The following is a 15,522-nucleotide window of genomic DNA, read 5'->3' as shown; positions in this document are numbered from 1 at the left end:
AATCAAGGTGTCAGCAGGGGTTGGTTCCTTCAGAGGGCCATGAGGGTCTGTTTTTGGCCCCTCCTTTCTGCTTCTGGAGGCTCATCTTCTTCTTATGTCTCTTCACATTGTCTTCCCTCTCTGTGTGTCTGTGTGTCCAAATTTCCCCTTTTTATGAGGACACCAGTCAGATTGGATGAAGGCCTACCCTAATGACCTCATTTTAAGTGCATTACCTCTGTAAAGACCTTGTCTCCACATAACATCACATTCTGAGGTCCTTGGGAGATAGGACTCCAACATACGAATTGGGTGTGGGCACTATCCAACACATAACACCTGGCTTGGTTAAAAAATGGGAGACCGCTGGGGCACCGGGTCAGTTAAGTGCCGACTTTGACTCAGGTCATGATCTCGCAGTTTGTGGGTTCAAGCCCGGCGTCAGGGTCTGTGCTGACAGCTCGGAGCCTGCAGCCTGCTTCAGATTGTCTCCCTCTCTCTGCCCCTCCCCTGCTCTTGCTCTGTCTCTCAAAAATAAATGTTAAAAAAAATTTTAAAAAGGAGACTGCTAAGGTGAAGGTCAGCGGGGAAATGAGGAGAGATGGTACCATACGTGAATACGTGTTCTGTAGGAACTAGATCTCCTAGGCTAATGTTCCTCTGAGCAGGGGGCGTCATATCAGTTTCTGACGAGGAAGAGCAGCAGAGTTTTAAAAAAAAAGGAAAAAGAAAAAGTTTTTTGAATTTTTGGGAAGATGTGTAATGGATTAAGTGATACTAGATGTCTCATTATGTTTATGAAAAGAACATGGGGGTAGAATTAGCCAGGCAGTGTGATCTCGGGCACGTCTCTTAACCTCTTTAACCCTCACCTTTAGATTTTTGATCTTTAAGAGGCAGATTTTAACAGTACCTGCTTCAGAGGGTTCTTACGAGAAATCAATAAGGTAACGCATACAGAAGTCTTAGCATGTGCATGGCAAATGGTTTTCAGTAAGTGTTAGCTGCCTTCGTGCTATTCTTCCGGCTGGACACAGATTCAGGACGCAGAGGGATTTGTGTTTTGTGGGCTGTGGTGAATCAAGGCATTGGCCGTAAACAGCAAGGCCAGCAGCCCTGATTCTGTATTTGCCGATGGTCCATGGTTAAAGCAAGTGGTGGTGGCTTTTCAAAATCCCCCTTTCCCACAAAACCTTTGACCTGTGTTGCTAAGGATGTGCTTGGCCTCACAGATAGTTGCCATAGAAACTGTCTGAATTTAGTCTTTGTGCCTGAGGGGAACCCCAACAAATAGCAAAAATTCTAAGCAGATCTTTGGATCAACCATTTCAGGTAGGGCAGCTAAAATGTCACTGAATTATCTAGAAATACACTCCAATCCTTTTCTAAGCGGTGTTTGTGAGGAAATCTATCAAGTGTGTGTGGCGTGGTGGTTTTAGGCAGTTGCGGTTATAAACTATGGTTTTCCTCCAGCAATATTATGATCCAGCATGTGATATTCATTAGTGGAATTACGTCCATGCACAGAGGAAATATAGGCAAGATTTGTTTGAGGGGCTAAAGTCCTCCTCTGGCATAATCCCAGCATTAGTGCCTTTTGCCTTGATGCATTCAGATAAAGGCTTTGTCTCACGGCGTCGCTTGGTTGTGAAGGCTGCTTCTTGAGTATTATGGGGGCCTCCAAACGCCAGGGATGATGAAAGGAGACGTTCTCCAGGACAGTGCTGAAAGCTCTGACTAAGGGAACGAGGTGGCAGAATGAATTTTTATGTGATGAACGCTGTTCAAACTAGTAACTCATTGAACCCCATAAATCTCAAAGGTAAGTACTATGATCATCCCTGATTTACAGAGGAATACAGACAGGTTGCTGGAGGAGCCAGGATCCACACCAACCAGTCTAACTCTGGGGTCCGTGTTCCCAACAACCGCACTGTGGGGTATATTTGTCTGCAGATAAATCATGGAACCCTAGGCACGGCAGCAGAGAGCAATTACTTCTCTTGCTCACTGGAAACCTTTCTGTGAGGGATAAGACTAGCTGTGACTGACAAAATAAGGGATAAGTGCATTGCTACTTTTACATTTTAGATTCCTTAAAGCATCCCAGATGGTGGCCTGTCTGAGCATCTGACTAAAATAAGGCATTTATTTTATTTTCATTTGCTTTTCTATCATTCGACTTATATGTCTTTGGGAGATTAAAGGCACTAAAGAAATCAGTTCAAGGAAGAGGTGATGTGTATCTGCCAGTCCTTAACCTATTTACTGAGCAGAAATCTGTTAGTGTATTTAAAAGAGAAGCAAACCTTTTCACCAACAATAAAAATGTATTACTTTGCATCAAAACAAATCTTTAAATTCCAAATTAACTTCCTTTAACAATTTATGTTTATTCTGAAAGCTCTTATAGATTGGACAAAATTCATAGGATATCAGTGTTAGACAATTAAAATGTTTTAGAATTTAACAAACATCTGTTGAGGGCTTAATATATGCAAGGCATAGTATGACAAGCTGTGAGAGGTAAAAAAAAAAAATTTTTTTTAATTAGGCCTCATGGCGCCTGGGTGACTCAGTTGGTTGAGTGTCAGACTTTGGCTCAGGTCATGATCTCGCCGCTTGTGGGTTCGAGCCCCGCCTCGGGCTATATGCCAACAGCTCAGAGCCTGGAGCCTGCTTTGGATCTGTGTCTCCCTCTCTCTCTGCCCCTCCCCCGCTTGTGCGCACTTTCTCTCTCTCTCTCTCTCTCAAAATAAATAAACATAATAAAAGAATTTTTTAAATAAAAAAATAAAATTAGGCCTCTGTCTTGAAGGATTGTGCTTCCTAGTAGAGGAAATAACACGGATATATAAATAAATGATTAAAAAACAAAATGCAGGAGGGGTTTCAAGAGGAAGATACATCTGGCTGAAAATCACTGACCATTTCATTAAGGAAGTAGGATTTTGGTTCTAGCTCTGTGAGCTACCCCTTATTTGCATATCCCAGTTCTTAGCATGGTATCTGGCATATGAGAAGCTTTTTATAATAATTCAATGCTTTTGAAATAAATGAACAAGTTGGAACTAGAGATGAGGTATGACAAGTAGTATGAGTAGAGGTCAGGAAGGACAATCTTAATCCAACTTCCTGATGCAAATATTATCTGTCCCTTTATTGCAGCTGGCCTTGTGCTGGGTGGGGAGGACAGCAATCCCCGAAGCATGGAGACAGGAAATCTCGGGTGCAGAGTCCATCCTGGTAGACAGCTTTACTGAGGGTGGGAAGGGAGTTGGAGATAAGGCTGGAAGAGTAAGTTGGGACCAGTATTTGAAAGCTCTTGAATGCTGTGGAGCTTGAGGTGAATGATCCCCAAGTGTGCCATCATCATGTATATTTTCGCTTCTCTTACAAGTATTTTTTATAATAATAATTATTTTTTGTTACTTTTTTTTGAGAGAGAGAGAGAGAGAGAGAGAGAGAGCATGCACGCACAAGTGGGAAAGGAGCAGAGAAAAAGGAAAAGAGAGAGAATCTCAAGCAGGCTCCACACTGTCAGTCTGGAGTGCAACGTGGGGCTTGAACCGACAAACCATGAGATCATGACCTGAGCTGAAACCAAGAGTTGGACACTCAACTGAATGAGTCACCCAGGCACCCCTTCTCTTAAAAACATTGGTGACAGCTGATCATGTGAATTTTTCCAATGTGAAAAAAACAAACCTAGTTAGATTTAATCATTGATTCATTTATATATATATATATATATATATATATATATATATATATATATATTTAATATTGCAATATACTTCAGTCTGGCATTGTTATTTATTTCCATATGTTTCCAAACCACATAAGCAGTCTAAAGCAGTAGAAAAATGTCTTGTTTGTGTTTAAGATAATGAGCCAATTCTAAAATGATGTTTGAACACAACGACCAAATTAATTCTGTTGCAAAAGCTCATTTCTAAACATTCATAGAATTTATGAATCTGATTTTCCTGAAGGGTTTTGATTCTAGCTCTTCCTTAACATAGCTGTAGAACCTTGGGAATAGTTGCTTCATTGATTTAGCATGTAGAAACAATATATACATTTTATATATCTCCATACCTCTATTCCTATATCTGTATCTCTGCAGCTCCCACATTATATACAGTACAGTAGAAAGAGTTGAAAGAGGTTTAGGTCTTTGGGATCTGACAGATCTGGCTGGAAGCAATGCAATGTCCCTTTCTAGCTATGTGTTAGGCAAATCACTTAACTTTGAACTTCCATTTCCTCATATATAAAACAAGTATAACATTTCCTAACTCATTATGTCTGTGAGAAACTCACAGGCTTTCTGACTCAGAATCCACTGTCTACATCACTGTTACACTGTTTGTAAAGGCTCCTCCCAAATCTACCTCCTAGATGTTGCTTAATAAATGCTTATTTCCATCTTTATCTCCTAAGGCATTTGCGAGGCTAAAATTGTGTAGTACATTTACCTTTTTAAAGTTCAAATATGGGAGCTCCAGTGGCACAATCGGTTAGTGTGTGGTACTTATAAAGTTCAACTATAAGCTATCCAAATGTAAGAAATTTAAAATGTCAGGGACTACATTTTTAGAGTGGTTAGAATTTCAATAACCATATTTTCATGGTGACTATATTAGTGATATAAGTTCATTGGAATTTTGGTGAAATGGGTACATGTTCCATTTTACCAATTTTTTTGGTTTTGTTTTAGCAGTCCAGTATTATGATAGGCAACAACTCTGCTTTATAGTCCATGTGGAAAATTTATATCAGATCTTAAAAATCAGTTCGTCATGATGTGTCTCAGAGTGAAAGTTATAATGTTGAAAAAATGTGAAGCCACAAGAAAGAAAGGAATAATGCTGAACAGAAGAGAGTAAGGACAGAGTTTGGATTCTTATTTGGTTGCTTTTGGAGTATTAAGAAATACACTTAGGCATATTGCCTTAGGCATATATACTTAGGCGTAGGAAATATACTTAGGCATATTCCCTTAGGCATATTGCCTAGTTAGCAACAGTGTTTAGAAGACCGAAGTGTGGCTGGTGAAGTCTTTGAATGAAGGATGATGAACGTTCTTGGGTTCTTTCTGCTCGAGGAAGCTCATGTCTTTGCAACTTTGAATCAGAATCACTAAAATTTTAGTATCTGTTATCCTGGCATTTGCCAAAACATATCTTTCCCATGCATACAATAAAAGTGAAAACTATACTTATTTTCTACCATTTAAGACCCTTAAATGGAGAAGATTATAATAAAGTGAAACAGGTAAAGAAATGGAATAACTATGAGCTTCTTTGGGGATTTTGACTTGTGTGTTGCTATGGATGAGGCATCATAAAGCTTCTGGAAGGCTGGGTGGTTCCAAAACGAGAAGAAGTTGGCCTTTAGAAATCCCATTCTACTAGGTTTATAACTGGATATTGTTCAATGATCCTTTCTGGTTGGAAATATGTGATTTTAACCGACTGGTAACTAATCACTTTTATCTCTGGTTTATTCACAGAAGTTTCAATACAGAAAACCACAATGATGCGAGCCCAACTCCATTGCTTGTGTCTCCTTACACTTTATTTGGTAAGAGAAGAGGATGCTCTTTATTTATTTGCCAGAATATTTTCTGCCATTTTCTACCTCATACCAAGGAAACGATGATTATCATCACCTAAAAAAAAATCTATCAAAATTAAATTGTATACAAAGGACACGTAGTTTGCCCCACTGTGATATTTTTGATGAAATGGCTACAAGTCAAATGTCTACTCTTCAACCAGGGAGGTATTTTCTCCTCAGCTCTTAAGAACCAATACCACTTAATGGGCAAGGTTTAAAACAAATCTGTCTATTCATGTTTAGATCTTCATGTATAGCTCAGGGACTCTGGAAAGAAAAGTATACTGTACATATATTAATGTCTATATATACTAAATATATTTATGTGTATGTAGTGTATATATATATACTTTAGTCTATGTCCCTTAATCTTGACTTTTTTTTTTTTTACTTTGACCATGAAAAATTACCATGGGAATATTAAGAAAAACATTTTCTCTATTTTCAACCCTGCTCTGTTTTGTACTTTTATCCCCTATATATGGTTTGGAGTTTTCTGGTCAAAGTTGTCTTCAGCCATTTGTTGAGTCAACCCTGTTGACTAACAGGCTTCTAGAAATTAGAGCTGGATGGACTCTGGAGAGACCCAGCCCTCAATCTTGGGTAGATAGTGGGGTGTCATTGTTGTTTTATTCATGAGTCTCATAAAGGTCATACACTTGCCCAACAGTCTGTTGTATTAGGGGGCAAGATTATGGGGAAGCATCTGCTTTCTCTTTAGAAGGAAGTTGCTAGACCCTCACATTTCAAATCTTGTTTTTTTCTTCTGGAACCCAAAAATAGCATCAAATTCTAAGTTCCTGGGAGCCTCCTAGAGTCCTCAAAGTTCAGAATATTGACATAATGAAACAGAGCCAAACTTGTAAACCTACCAGAGCCTTCCTCCTGGGGGAGGGAAGGAAGCTGTGGTTCCAACTTTATGAGCGATGTGCCTCCTCACAGACTGGGGGCTCAAAGCCAGACACAAGAGCTGCTTGGAGTATGTCAAACATCCCCTCTTAACCTGTCTCCTCTTCTTACCCTATTGAATGCCCTTTGCTATCTGTCTTATCACAGGTGGTAGTGAAGTCAGACCTAGGTACAAAAGTGGCAGTGCCACTTACTAGTGATAGGAGCTTGGGTGAGATAGTTAAGTTCTGAACCTCAGTTTTCTGCCCCATGAAATGGGTCTCAAAAGAGTACTTGCCTTGGGGCACCTGGGTGGCTCAGTCAGTTAAGCGGTTAAGCGTCCGACTTCGGCTCAGGTCACGATCTCACTGTCCGTGAGTTCGAGCCCCATGTCGGGCTCTGTGCTTACTGCTCAGAACCTGGAGCCTGTTTCAGATTCTGTGTCTCCCTCTCTCTCTGACCCTCCCCCGTTCATGCTCTGTCTCTCCCTGTCTCAAAAATAAATAAAACGTTAAAAAAATTTTTTTTTTTTAAAAAAAGAGTACTTGCCTTATTGGTTGTTGTGGCCATTAAATGAGCTAGTGCATTTATATAAAGCCCTTTGGTCAGTGACCGGCCCAGTCTAAGTACTAGATAAATATTGCCTATTATTATTACTGCAGCATTTTAAATATTCAGTGTCTACATTCATATGGACCTTGACTTCCATGAGGAGAACTATCTTTTAGTCATCTTTGCAGCCTCAGCACGCAGCACTATGCCAGGAACAGGGTAGAAATTAAGTACATAATCATGGACTTCTATTAGGAGACAGCAAGATCTAAGACAAGATTCTATCATGATAATTTGATAATAGTGGGCTTATCTTGTCTGAGAAGGCGATATGCATTTTTTTTTTTCCTGGATAAAACGTTGGATATAAGTTTTCCTTCTCTCTACTCTCAGGCCAGTGGGATTTCTACCTAGAGTAAGAAATAGTGCCCAAACCATTGCTGGCAGCAAGAGCCTTGCCCAGGAGATAGCCACATGCACAGCCGTGTCAGGTGAAGGAAGGGAGTTGCTACCATCCACCCCACCACCCCCTGTCATTTAAAAAATTTTTTTTAATGCTTATTTATTTTATTGAAAGAGAGAGAGAGAGAATGAACAAGTGGGGGAAGAACAGAGAGAGAGAAAAAAAAAAGAGAATCCTAAGCAGGCTTCATGTTCAGCCTGAGGTGGGGCTTGATCTCCCAACTGTGAGATCATGACCTGAGCCAAAATCAAGAATCAGACACTTGACTGACTCAGCCCCCCAGGCGCCCCTCACCCTCAGTCATTTGTTCAGCAAGTGGCTTTCCTGTTCTCTCCTGAGCACTGGTTTCCGTCAGCGGAATGAAACATTGCATGAATATATTGCAAGGGCCCTGAAGAGAAAGCAAGTAAGTGACCAGGGTTTGGGAAGGGGTGCTGAATAGTTAGGTAGGGAAATCAAGGAGAAGCCACCTGTTTTAGAGTTTTGCCTGGGATTGTACTTCTTCTAGAAGTAAGGAGGGTTTGGCATAAATACTATGTAATTACTGCAGAGAACTCTTGATGGGAAGTACAAGGAGGGTGGCTACAAGGTAGGCAGACCTAGCAGTCCCATGTATCCTTTGCTGGTCTGGAAGGGTGTGGCAACGTGGCTCAGAGTTGGGGCTCGGTGGTGCCACAGAGCTGGCTTCATCCCACATTCTCTGTGTCTCCACTGTGGCACTTTTCTGGACATACTTTCCTGATCTTGTTGAGGAGCAGAAGAAATGATACGTGTGGAGGGTCTAGTCCCACAGCTGCTGCACAGGAAACATTTAAAAAATGACAGTTCTATTCTCTTCCCTTCCTTTTACTTCGTGCAGGATGGTAGGTGTTACCTCTCCAACTCCTGCATGAACCCTCTTTTCTTTCTTGTTTCCCCCACACCACCTTTCCCAGTTCGGGCAATGTGGCTTGATGACTCAGAACACGCACACGCATTTTGAAATCTTTATAGCCCAAATAGAAATGTTAATGGGCATGTAGGGAGATTTGCTGCCCTGTTACGAGAATGCAACTTTGAACCTTGCAACTGAGATATACCCTCCTGTCCCGAAAGGTGAGCCAGCTTGTCCTCGCAGGAAGAACACAGCCCTGTTTGTGAGGTTTGCTCGACTAATGGGAGTTTCTTCTGGATGCCATTACTAGTGTGAGCTGCTGAAAGACTGGCCGCTTGCTGATATGAGCAGAAAGTTGATGAAGGCAGTTTGCTGTTAAATCATGATCCCACAGAAACCACTGCTCTTATCTTGTACAAACCATGGTGGTGCCTGGACATCTGCACCCAGTTCTTGTGTCCTGCCCTCCAGAGGATATGTGGAAAAGGAGTGCAGGGGAGAAAGAGCCCCCAGAGGAAGATATTCCTTTAAAGGAATTGATGAGCTAGAAGTCTATAACGTTATTGTGTCAGTTAAGGATGCTTTTAGTATAGGCAATAGAAAGTTCAACTTTGGAGTGGCTCTAGTAAGTCGAAGTTTATTTCCTCAGATAACGAGAAGCCTGGAGTGGACAGCCCAAGGCAGGTTTTGCATTTCTGTGATATTATCAGAGACTTGGGCATCATTCTCTTCGCTCCACCATTATTTGAGCTGATTTGTTCCCTTGTGGTTTCATGATGGCCACCACAGCCATAGACATGCGGTCCATGGTCTGAGCAAGAACAACGGGGAAGGGGGGTGACAATGCTGGCCACATCTGTCCTTTTTCATTGGAAAATAAAAGCTGGACCAGAAACCCTCCAGTAGACTTCACCTTTTGTTTCAGGAGCCAGAACTAAGTCACTCAGCTCCCTGCTAGCTGCAGGGGAGTCTGGGAAAGAGACCTCTTGGCTTCCCGAGAGAGAGAGGTTGGTGATGGCTGGGGGCAGCTAGTCCACAGGCCTTCCACAATCTGAGGGAGTGGAGACCAAATTCCAAAACCCTCTGTGTTTTCATCTGACAGACAACCAGTATCAAGTTAATCGAAATTCAGTGAACCAAGGGATATAGTGGAAGGCCTTCCCCCAAACTCTCATACTGATTGTTCTTGGTTTATTCTCAGCATGTCCATCCCAAGAGTGTACTTGCTCTCCCTGAAGAAGTGGCAAACAGTTCTCTTCCCCCGAGTTCTTCACACTTCTTTTTTATTTATTTATTTATTTATTTATTTATTTATTTATTTATTTATTTTTTAATTTTTTTTTCCCAACGTTTTTTATTTATTTTTGGGACAGAGAGAGACAGAGCATGAACGGGGGAGGGGCAGAGAGAGAGGGAGACACAGAATCAGAAACAGGCTCCAGGCTCCGAGCCATCAGCCCAGAGCCTGACGCGGGGCTCGAACTCACGGACCGCGAGATCGTGACCTGGCTGAAGTCGGACGCTTAACCGACTGCGCCACCCAGGCGCCCCTCTTCACACTTTCTTGACTTTACCTCTCCAGCTCCCCAACCATCAACTCCTCATATTATACTTCTGATCCTAACCTATCCCACCCATGATTTCTACACAAGTAGACCTGAAGAACCACAGAAGAAGCATTGGGTACGGGTGCTAAATCCCTCATTCCAGAGGGCGCCCTCTGTGGGTGGGTTGATGGCTGGCTGTCCCCCTGTGTGCCACCTGTCATGCTCTGTCTCACTTTAGAAGGATAGTTGTGGTGGGACATGGAGGGATGGCAGGGGTTGCCGCTGGATGCTCCCCATCCTCCTGGGTTGGGAATGGTGGGAGTCATACCCTCCTGTACATCCTTGATGTCACCTGTTTTCCTGTCAGATTGTCTTGGTCCTTTTTTGTTCCCTCTGGTAGGTAGTGGGGCATAGCAGCTGAGGGCAGCCATTGCAGAGTTGCAATGGGTTAGAATCCTGCTTCCTGTCAGCACCTGGGCAAACTGCTTACCCTCTCAGCAACTTAGTCTCATTGCCTGTAGAATGGAGCTGGCAGTAATAATTTGTCCCCAGGTGGTTGTCAGGATTAACTGTTTTTAGGACTGAGTTCAGCACATAACTAATTTCTCTTCTTACTGTCCCAGCCACCGCATACTGCTATTCCAGCCTGAATTTGGGTGCCTGCAGAGGTTTCTTGCCTGTCAAATTCAAGGTCTTTTGGCTTTAGAAATGTCGTAGTTACTTGAAGTAAACATTTTGTTCTTTTTTTTTTTTTCCTGTATGAGCATGGATTGCTAATCAAACGTTAAAATAGTAAGCTTTTCTTGAAGTTACAGTTGTACCAAGTAAGCACTGTACTCAACACATCTAAATATTTTTTTCCCTTATAAATTTAGTTGTCCTTGAAGTGACCATGAACTCTAGGGTGCTGGGAATCTTCCATAAACATCCTTCTAAATGAATAGGAGTGGAGGAAAGGTGTTTTAAGAAGCTGATTTAACACCGTGTTGTATTTAGAAGACAGAGTGGCATTGTGGGCAGATAGAAGCTTTTGTTCAGTTAGATCTTAGTGTGTGTGCCCTGACAACCACTTAAGGCATTTACTCTGGGCAAGTAGCTTCACCTCTGTGAGCCTCATTTGTAACATGGGAGTGTTAATATTCTCTCTACAGGGGGATTGCTTGAATGGTTAAAGGAGAAAAATAGCACAAGACTCATGGCAAGCCATCTTGATATAGTGAAACTCAACAATATCAGATCTCTTTCTATCTGTTTTGACTATACTTTGCATTGTTTTGACTAGGTTAGAATGTTATGTCTTCTATATCAGTCCTAGAAGCCATAATAAAATTAGCAAGTGGCATGTATATATTCATAATGATGGGTATGCTAATTTTCTTTTTTTTATTTCCTTTTTTAACAGACAGCTGGATATGGCCAGGAGAGGAAGTTTAGTGGACCCCTGAAACCCATGACATTTTCTATTTTTGAAGGCCAAGAACCAAGTCAAGTCATATTCCAGGTAATGGCTACTCTTGATCACTGTCACCTTCATTTTACAGGCTCTCACAGTGGACTTTACTCCTTAATCTACTGTACAGCAGGAAATAAAATAGAGGCATGGCAGATCTCATTATCAAGAATGATTTCAGAAGCTAAGTTAAACAGAGAGATGGGTGGCCTCAGTATTGTAAGGGGTTGTACGTGACATTCTCATTCAGACTTCTTCAACCATGTCTGGGGAAAATGCTCCCATCCCTGGGGGTGCGGAGCTTGGTGCCTATAGGCACTGCCTCTTCCTCAGGGTGGGAAGGGAACAAGTCCCTGGAGTGGGATGGCCATCTGACTATCCATCCAATGAGCATGCTGCTTGAAGCATTTAAAGATGCAGATTCTCTGGAGTAGCACTGGCATGGTGTGCTTTTCCTTACTATCTTCTCTGAACCCATCCCTGGGCCCTGGCCGGTGGGTTGGCCATGCTGGGAGGCGGTCATCTCATGTAGATAGATAACTGAGAAAAGCATCAGATTGAGGGTGGACTGTAGATGGAAGTAAGAGACTCCAGCTATAAAGGGGACCGAAAAAAGGCAGCAGCATGGACACCTGCCCTGTGCTGCCAGAGGAAAAAGCGTGTACCGAGGACTGGCAGTATAGAGTAGGTATTCCGTGAGCATCTATTGAACTTTCTATTGAACAGAATCAGGACCCCAGAGAGGCAATCTCCAACTTACAAACTTCACAGAACTGGAAACTGGCTTGGTAAGATGATTCTAGTCTCTGAGTATCCCAGTCAGTGCAATCATTTCTTGGGTTGCTCCACGTCTTTTTCGGTTCTTTTTCCATTAGCCAGCCACCCTACAAAGCCCATCTCTTCTTGGCCAGAAATGATAGTCCAGTTGTCATGGCTGAATGTTTCTTACTTATGGGTGAGTGTGTTGGAGGAGAGGAGTAGGAGACGAAGGGGATTTCCTTCCTGGGATCTCAGAATCTTTGTGTTAGAAAAGACCTTGGAGACTTTTGGTACCAACCACTTGTTTTACAGATAAGGAAACTGAGGCTTAAATAAGTTATTGGCAGAGTTGAGATTAGAACACAGATCTCCTGATACCTGTTTGGAGATGGAGATACCATACTCTCTCCATCTTTGTATATGGAGAGAATGCAGCAAACCCAGTTATGGTAGGATGTGCTTTGAACTCTTTATTGCAATGGTGCGGAGGTGTTGCACAGATACTTTTATTTGGTACCACTGGAAATATTCTTGCCTGGAGTTTGGGAGACACAAAGCAAGCTCAGTGCCGCACGAGGCTGATCCTTGGGTTGGTAACATATCTTAAAACAAAAAAGAACTAAACAGCCACAGACTTCTTTCACTGAGGATTTTCAACTAGCTCCAGTTCAGTACTCTAGGGGCTTCTAGATCATAAGATAATATAATACAAATCTAAGATAGGTCATTTTTTTCCTTGTAATGAGATTTAGCTTACACACCATAAAGCCTACCATTTAAAATGTGCAAATCATTGATTTTTAATATATCACAGAGATGTGCAACCATCACCACTAATTCCAGAACATTTTCATCAGCCTCAAAATGAACCCTGTACTCATTTGTAGTCCTCATTCTCTTCTCTTCCAAGCTCCTGGCAAACACAAATCTACTTGCAGTCTCTATTTGCCTATGTAGACATTTAATATAAATAGAATCATACATGTGAACTTTTGTGTATGGTTTCTTTTACTTAGCATGTTTTCCAAATTTATCCATACTCTAGCAGATATTAATACTTATTCCCTTTTTATAGCTGATTAATATTCCACTGTATGGATATATACCACATTTTGAATGTCCATTTTTCAACTGATGGACATTTATGCCTATTATGAATAATGCTATTATGGACAGTCATATACAACTTTTTGTGAGGACATATATTTTCAATTTTCTTGGATATATACCTAGGAGTAGAATTGCTGGATCATAGTTAATTCAATGTTTAACTTCTGAGGAACTGTAAAACTGTTCTCAAACCAACTGAACTATTTTACATTCTTACCAGCATTGCTTATAGGTTCTGATTTCTCCACATCCTTGCCAATGCATGTATTTATCTGTTTTTATTACAGCTATCCTTATGGGGGTGGAATGGTACTTTTTGTGGTGTGGGTTTACATTTCCATAATGACTAATGATGTTGAATATCTTCTCATGTGCTTATTGGCTGTTTGTATATCTTCTTTTTTTTTAAATGTTTTTTTTTTTTTTTTTTCCCCTGGGAGAGAGAGAGACAAAGAGAGAGAGAGAGAGAAACAGAGCACGTGTGGGGGAGGGGCAGAGAGAGAGGGAGACAGAATCCAAAGCAGGCTCTGGGCTCTAAGCTGTCAGCACAGAGCCTGATGCGGGGCTCAAACTCATAAGCCGTGAGATCATGAACTGAGCCAAAGTCGGACGCTTAACTGACTGAGCCACCCAGGCGCCCCTGTATATCTTCCTTGGAGAAATATTTTGCCTATTTTTAAACTGGGTTATCTTGTATTGTTCTAAGAGCTCTTTATATATTCTATATTACAAGTTCCTTATCAGATATATGATTTGCAAATATTTTCTCACATTCTATGGGTTATTGTCTCACTTTTTGATAGTGTCATTTGAAGCACAAAAGCCTTTAATTTGATGGGATGTTTTCCATTTATTCAGATCTTCTTTAATTTCTTTCAACCATGTTTTATAGTTTTCACTTTACCAATATTGTATTTATTTTTTAAATTTATCTTGAAGTATGTTATTCTTTTTGCTCCTATTGTAGATGTAATTATTTTCTTAATATCATTTTCAGATTATGCTTTGCTAGCATGTAGATATACAATTGATTTTTTTATACTGATATTTTATTCGGCAACCTTATTGGACTTGTTTATTAGCTGTATAAGTTTTTCAGATTCCGTATGATTTTTCATATATAAGATCATGCCGTCTTTGATTAGTTTTACTTCTTTCTTTCCAATCTGGATGTTTTTTTATTTCTTTTTCTTGCCTAGACCTTGAATAAAGCCTAAATAGAAGTGGCAAGATTGGGCTTTTTTTTTTCTTGTTTCTAATCTTTTGGGGAAAGCTTTTAGTCTTTCATCATTAGTTATAAGGTTAGCTGTGGGTTTTTCTTAGATGGCCTTTATCAGGTTGAGGAAATTACCTTCTATTCCTGGTTTGTTGAGTATTTTTTTTTCATGAAAGAATATTGGATTTTGTCAAATGATTTTCTGCCTCTGTTGAGATATTAATTTGGATTTGTCCTTTATTCTATGGACAAATCCATAGAATTTGTCCTTTATTCTATGGGGTATTAAATTAATACCCCCAAATCTATGGGTATGTCCATAGATTTGTCCTTTATTCTATGGGGTATTAAATTAATTGATTTTCATATATTGAACTAGTCTTATATTCTGGTATAAATTCCACTTGATCATGGTATATAATCATGTCAGGATGATACTATCCTCTTAGAATGAGTTGGGAAGTATTCCTTACTCTACTTTTGGGCTGCATTTGTGAAGATTTGGTTTTATTTTTTCTTTATGGGTTAGGTAGAATTTACCAGTGAAGTCAACTGGTCCTGGGGTTTCCTTTGTGGGAAGTTTTTTGATTACTAATTCAGTCTCTTTACTTGCTATAGTTTTATTCAGATTTCCTGTTTATTTTTTAGTCAGTTTTGATAGTTTTCATCTAAGAATTCATCCATTTCACCAAGGTTGTCTAACTGATGGGTAAATAATTACTTATCATATTCTCATTAATCCTTGTTATCTCTGAAGGTTGGTAGTGATGTCTGCTTTTACATTCCTGATTTCAGTTATTTGAATCTTGTTTTTGTTTTTTTTTTCTTGATAAGCCCAGCTAAAGATTTCCCAATTTTGTTGATCTTTAAAAAAAAAACAAATTCCAATTTTGTTGCTTTTTTTTCTCCTTTGCTTTGGTATTCTCCATTTTATTAATTTCCATTCTAAAAAAAATTTTTTTTAATGCTTATTTATTTTTGAGAGAGAGATAGACAGAGGACAAGCAGGGAAGGTGAAGAGAGAGTGGGAGACACAGAATCCAAAGCAGACTCCAGGCT

General features: G+C 40.5%; 1 protein-coding gene across 2 annotated transcripts in view; it reads left to right on the top strand.

Moving 5' to 3' along the window:
• The first annotated feature begins 1,272 nt into the window (after positions 1-1,272).
• Positions 1,273-15,522, top strand: part of CDH17 (cadherin 17) — a 62,538-nt gene continuing 48,288 nt past the window's right edge. For both annotated transcript variants that reach the window (XM_042973061.1, XM_042973060.1), the window contains exons 1-3: positions 1,273-1,311; positions 5,498-5,568; positions 11,331-11,429. In XM_042973061.1, the coding sequence (XP_042828995.1) occupies positions 5,521-5,568; positions 11,331-11,429 (147 nt within the window). In that variant the 5' untranslated portion in view covers positions 1,273-1,311; positions 5,498-5,520. The remainder of the gene's footprint in view (positions 1,312-5,497; positions 5,569-11,330; positions 11,430-15,522) is intronic.

Source organism: Panthera tigris, chromosome F2 (assembly GCF_018350195.1).
Source record: "Panthera tigris isolate Pti1 chromosome F2, P.tigris_Pti1_mat1.1, whole genome shotgun sequence".
NCBI classification, from domain to species: Eukaryota; Metazoa; Chordata; class Mammalia; order Carnivora; family Felidae; genus Panthera; species Panthera tigris.
Note: the sequence above shows the minus strand (reverse complement) of the source record. Positions and strands in the feature narration are given on the sequence as shown.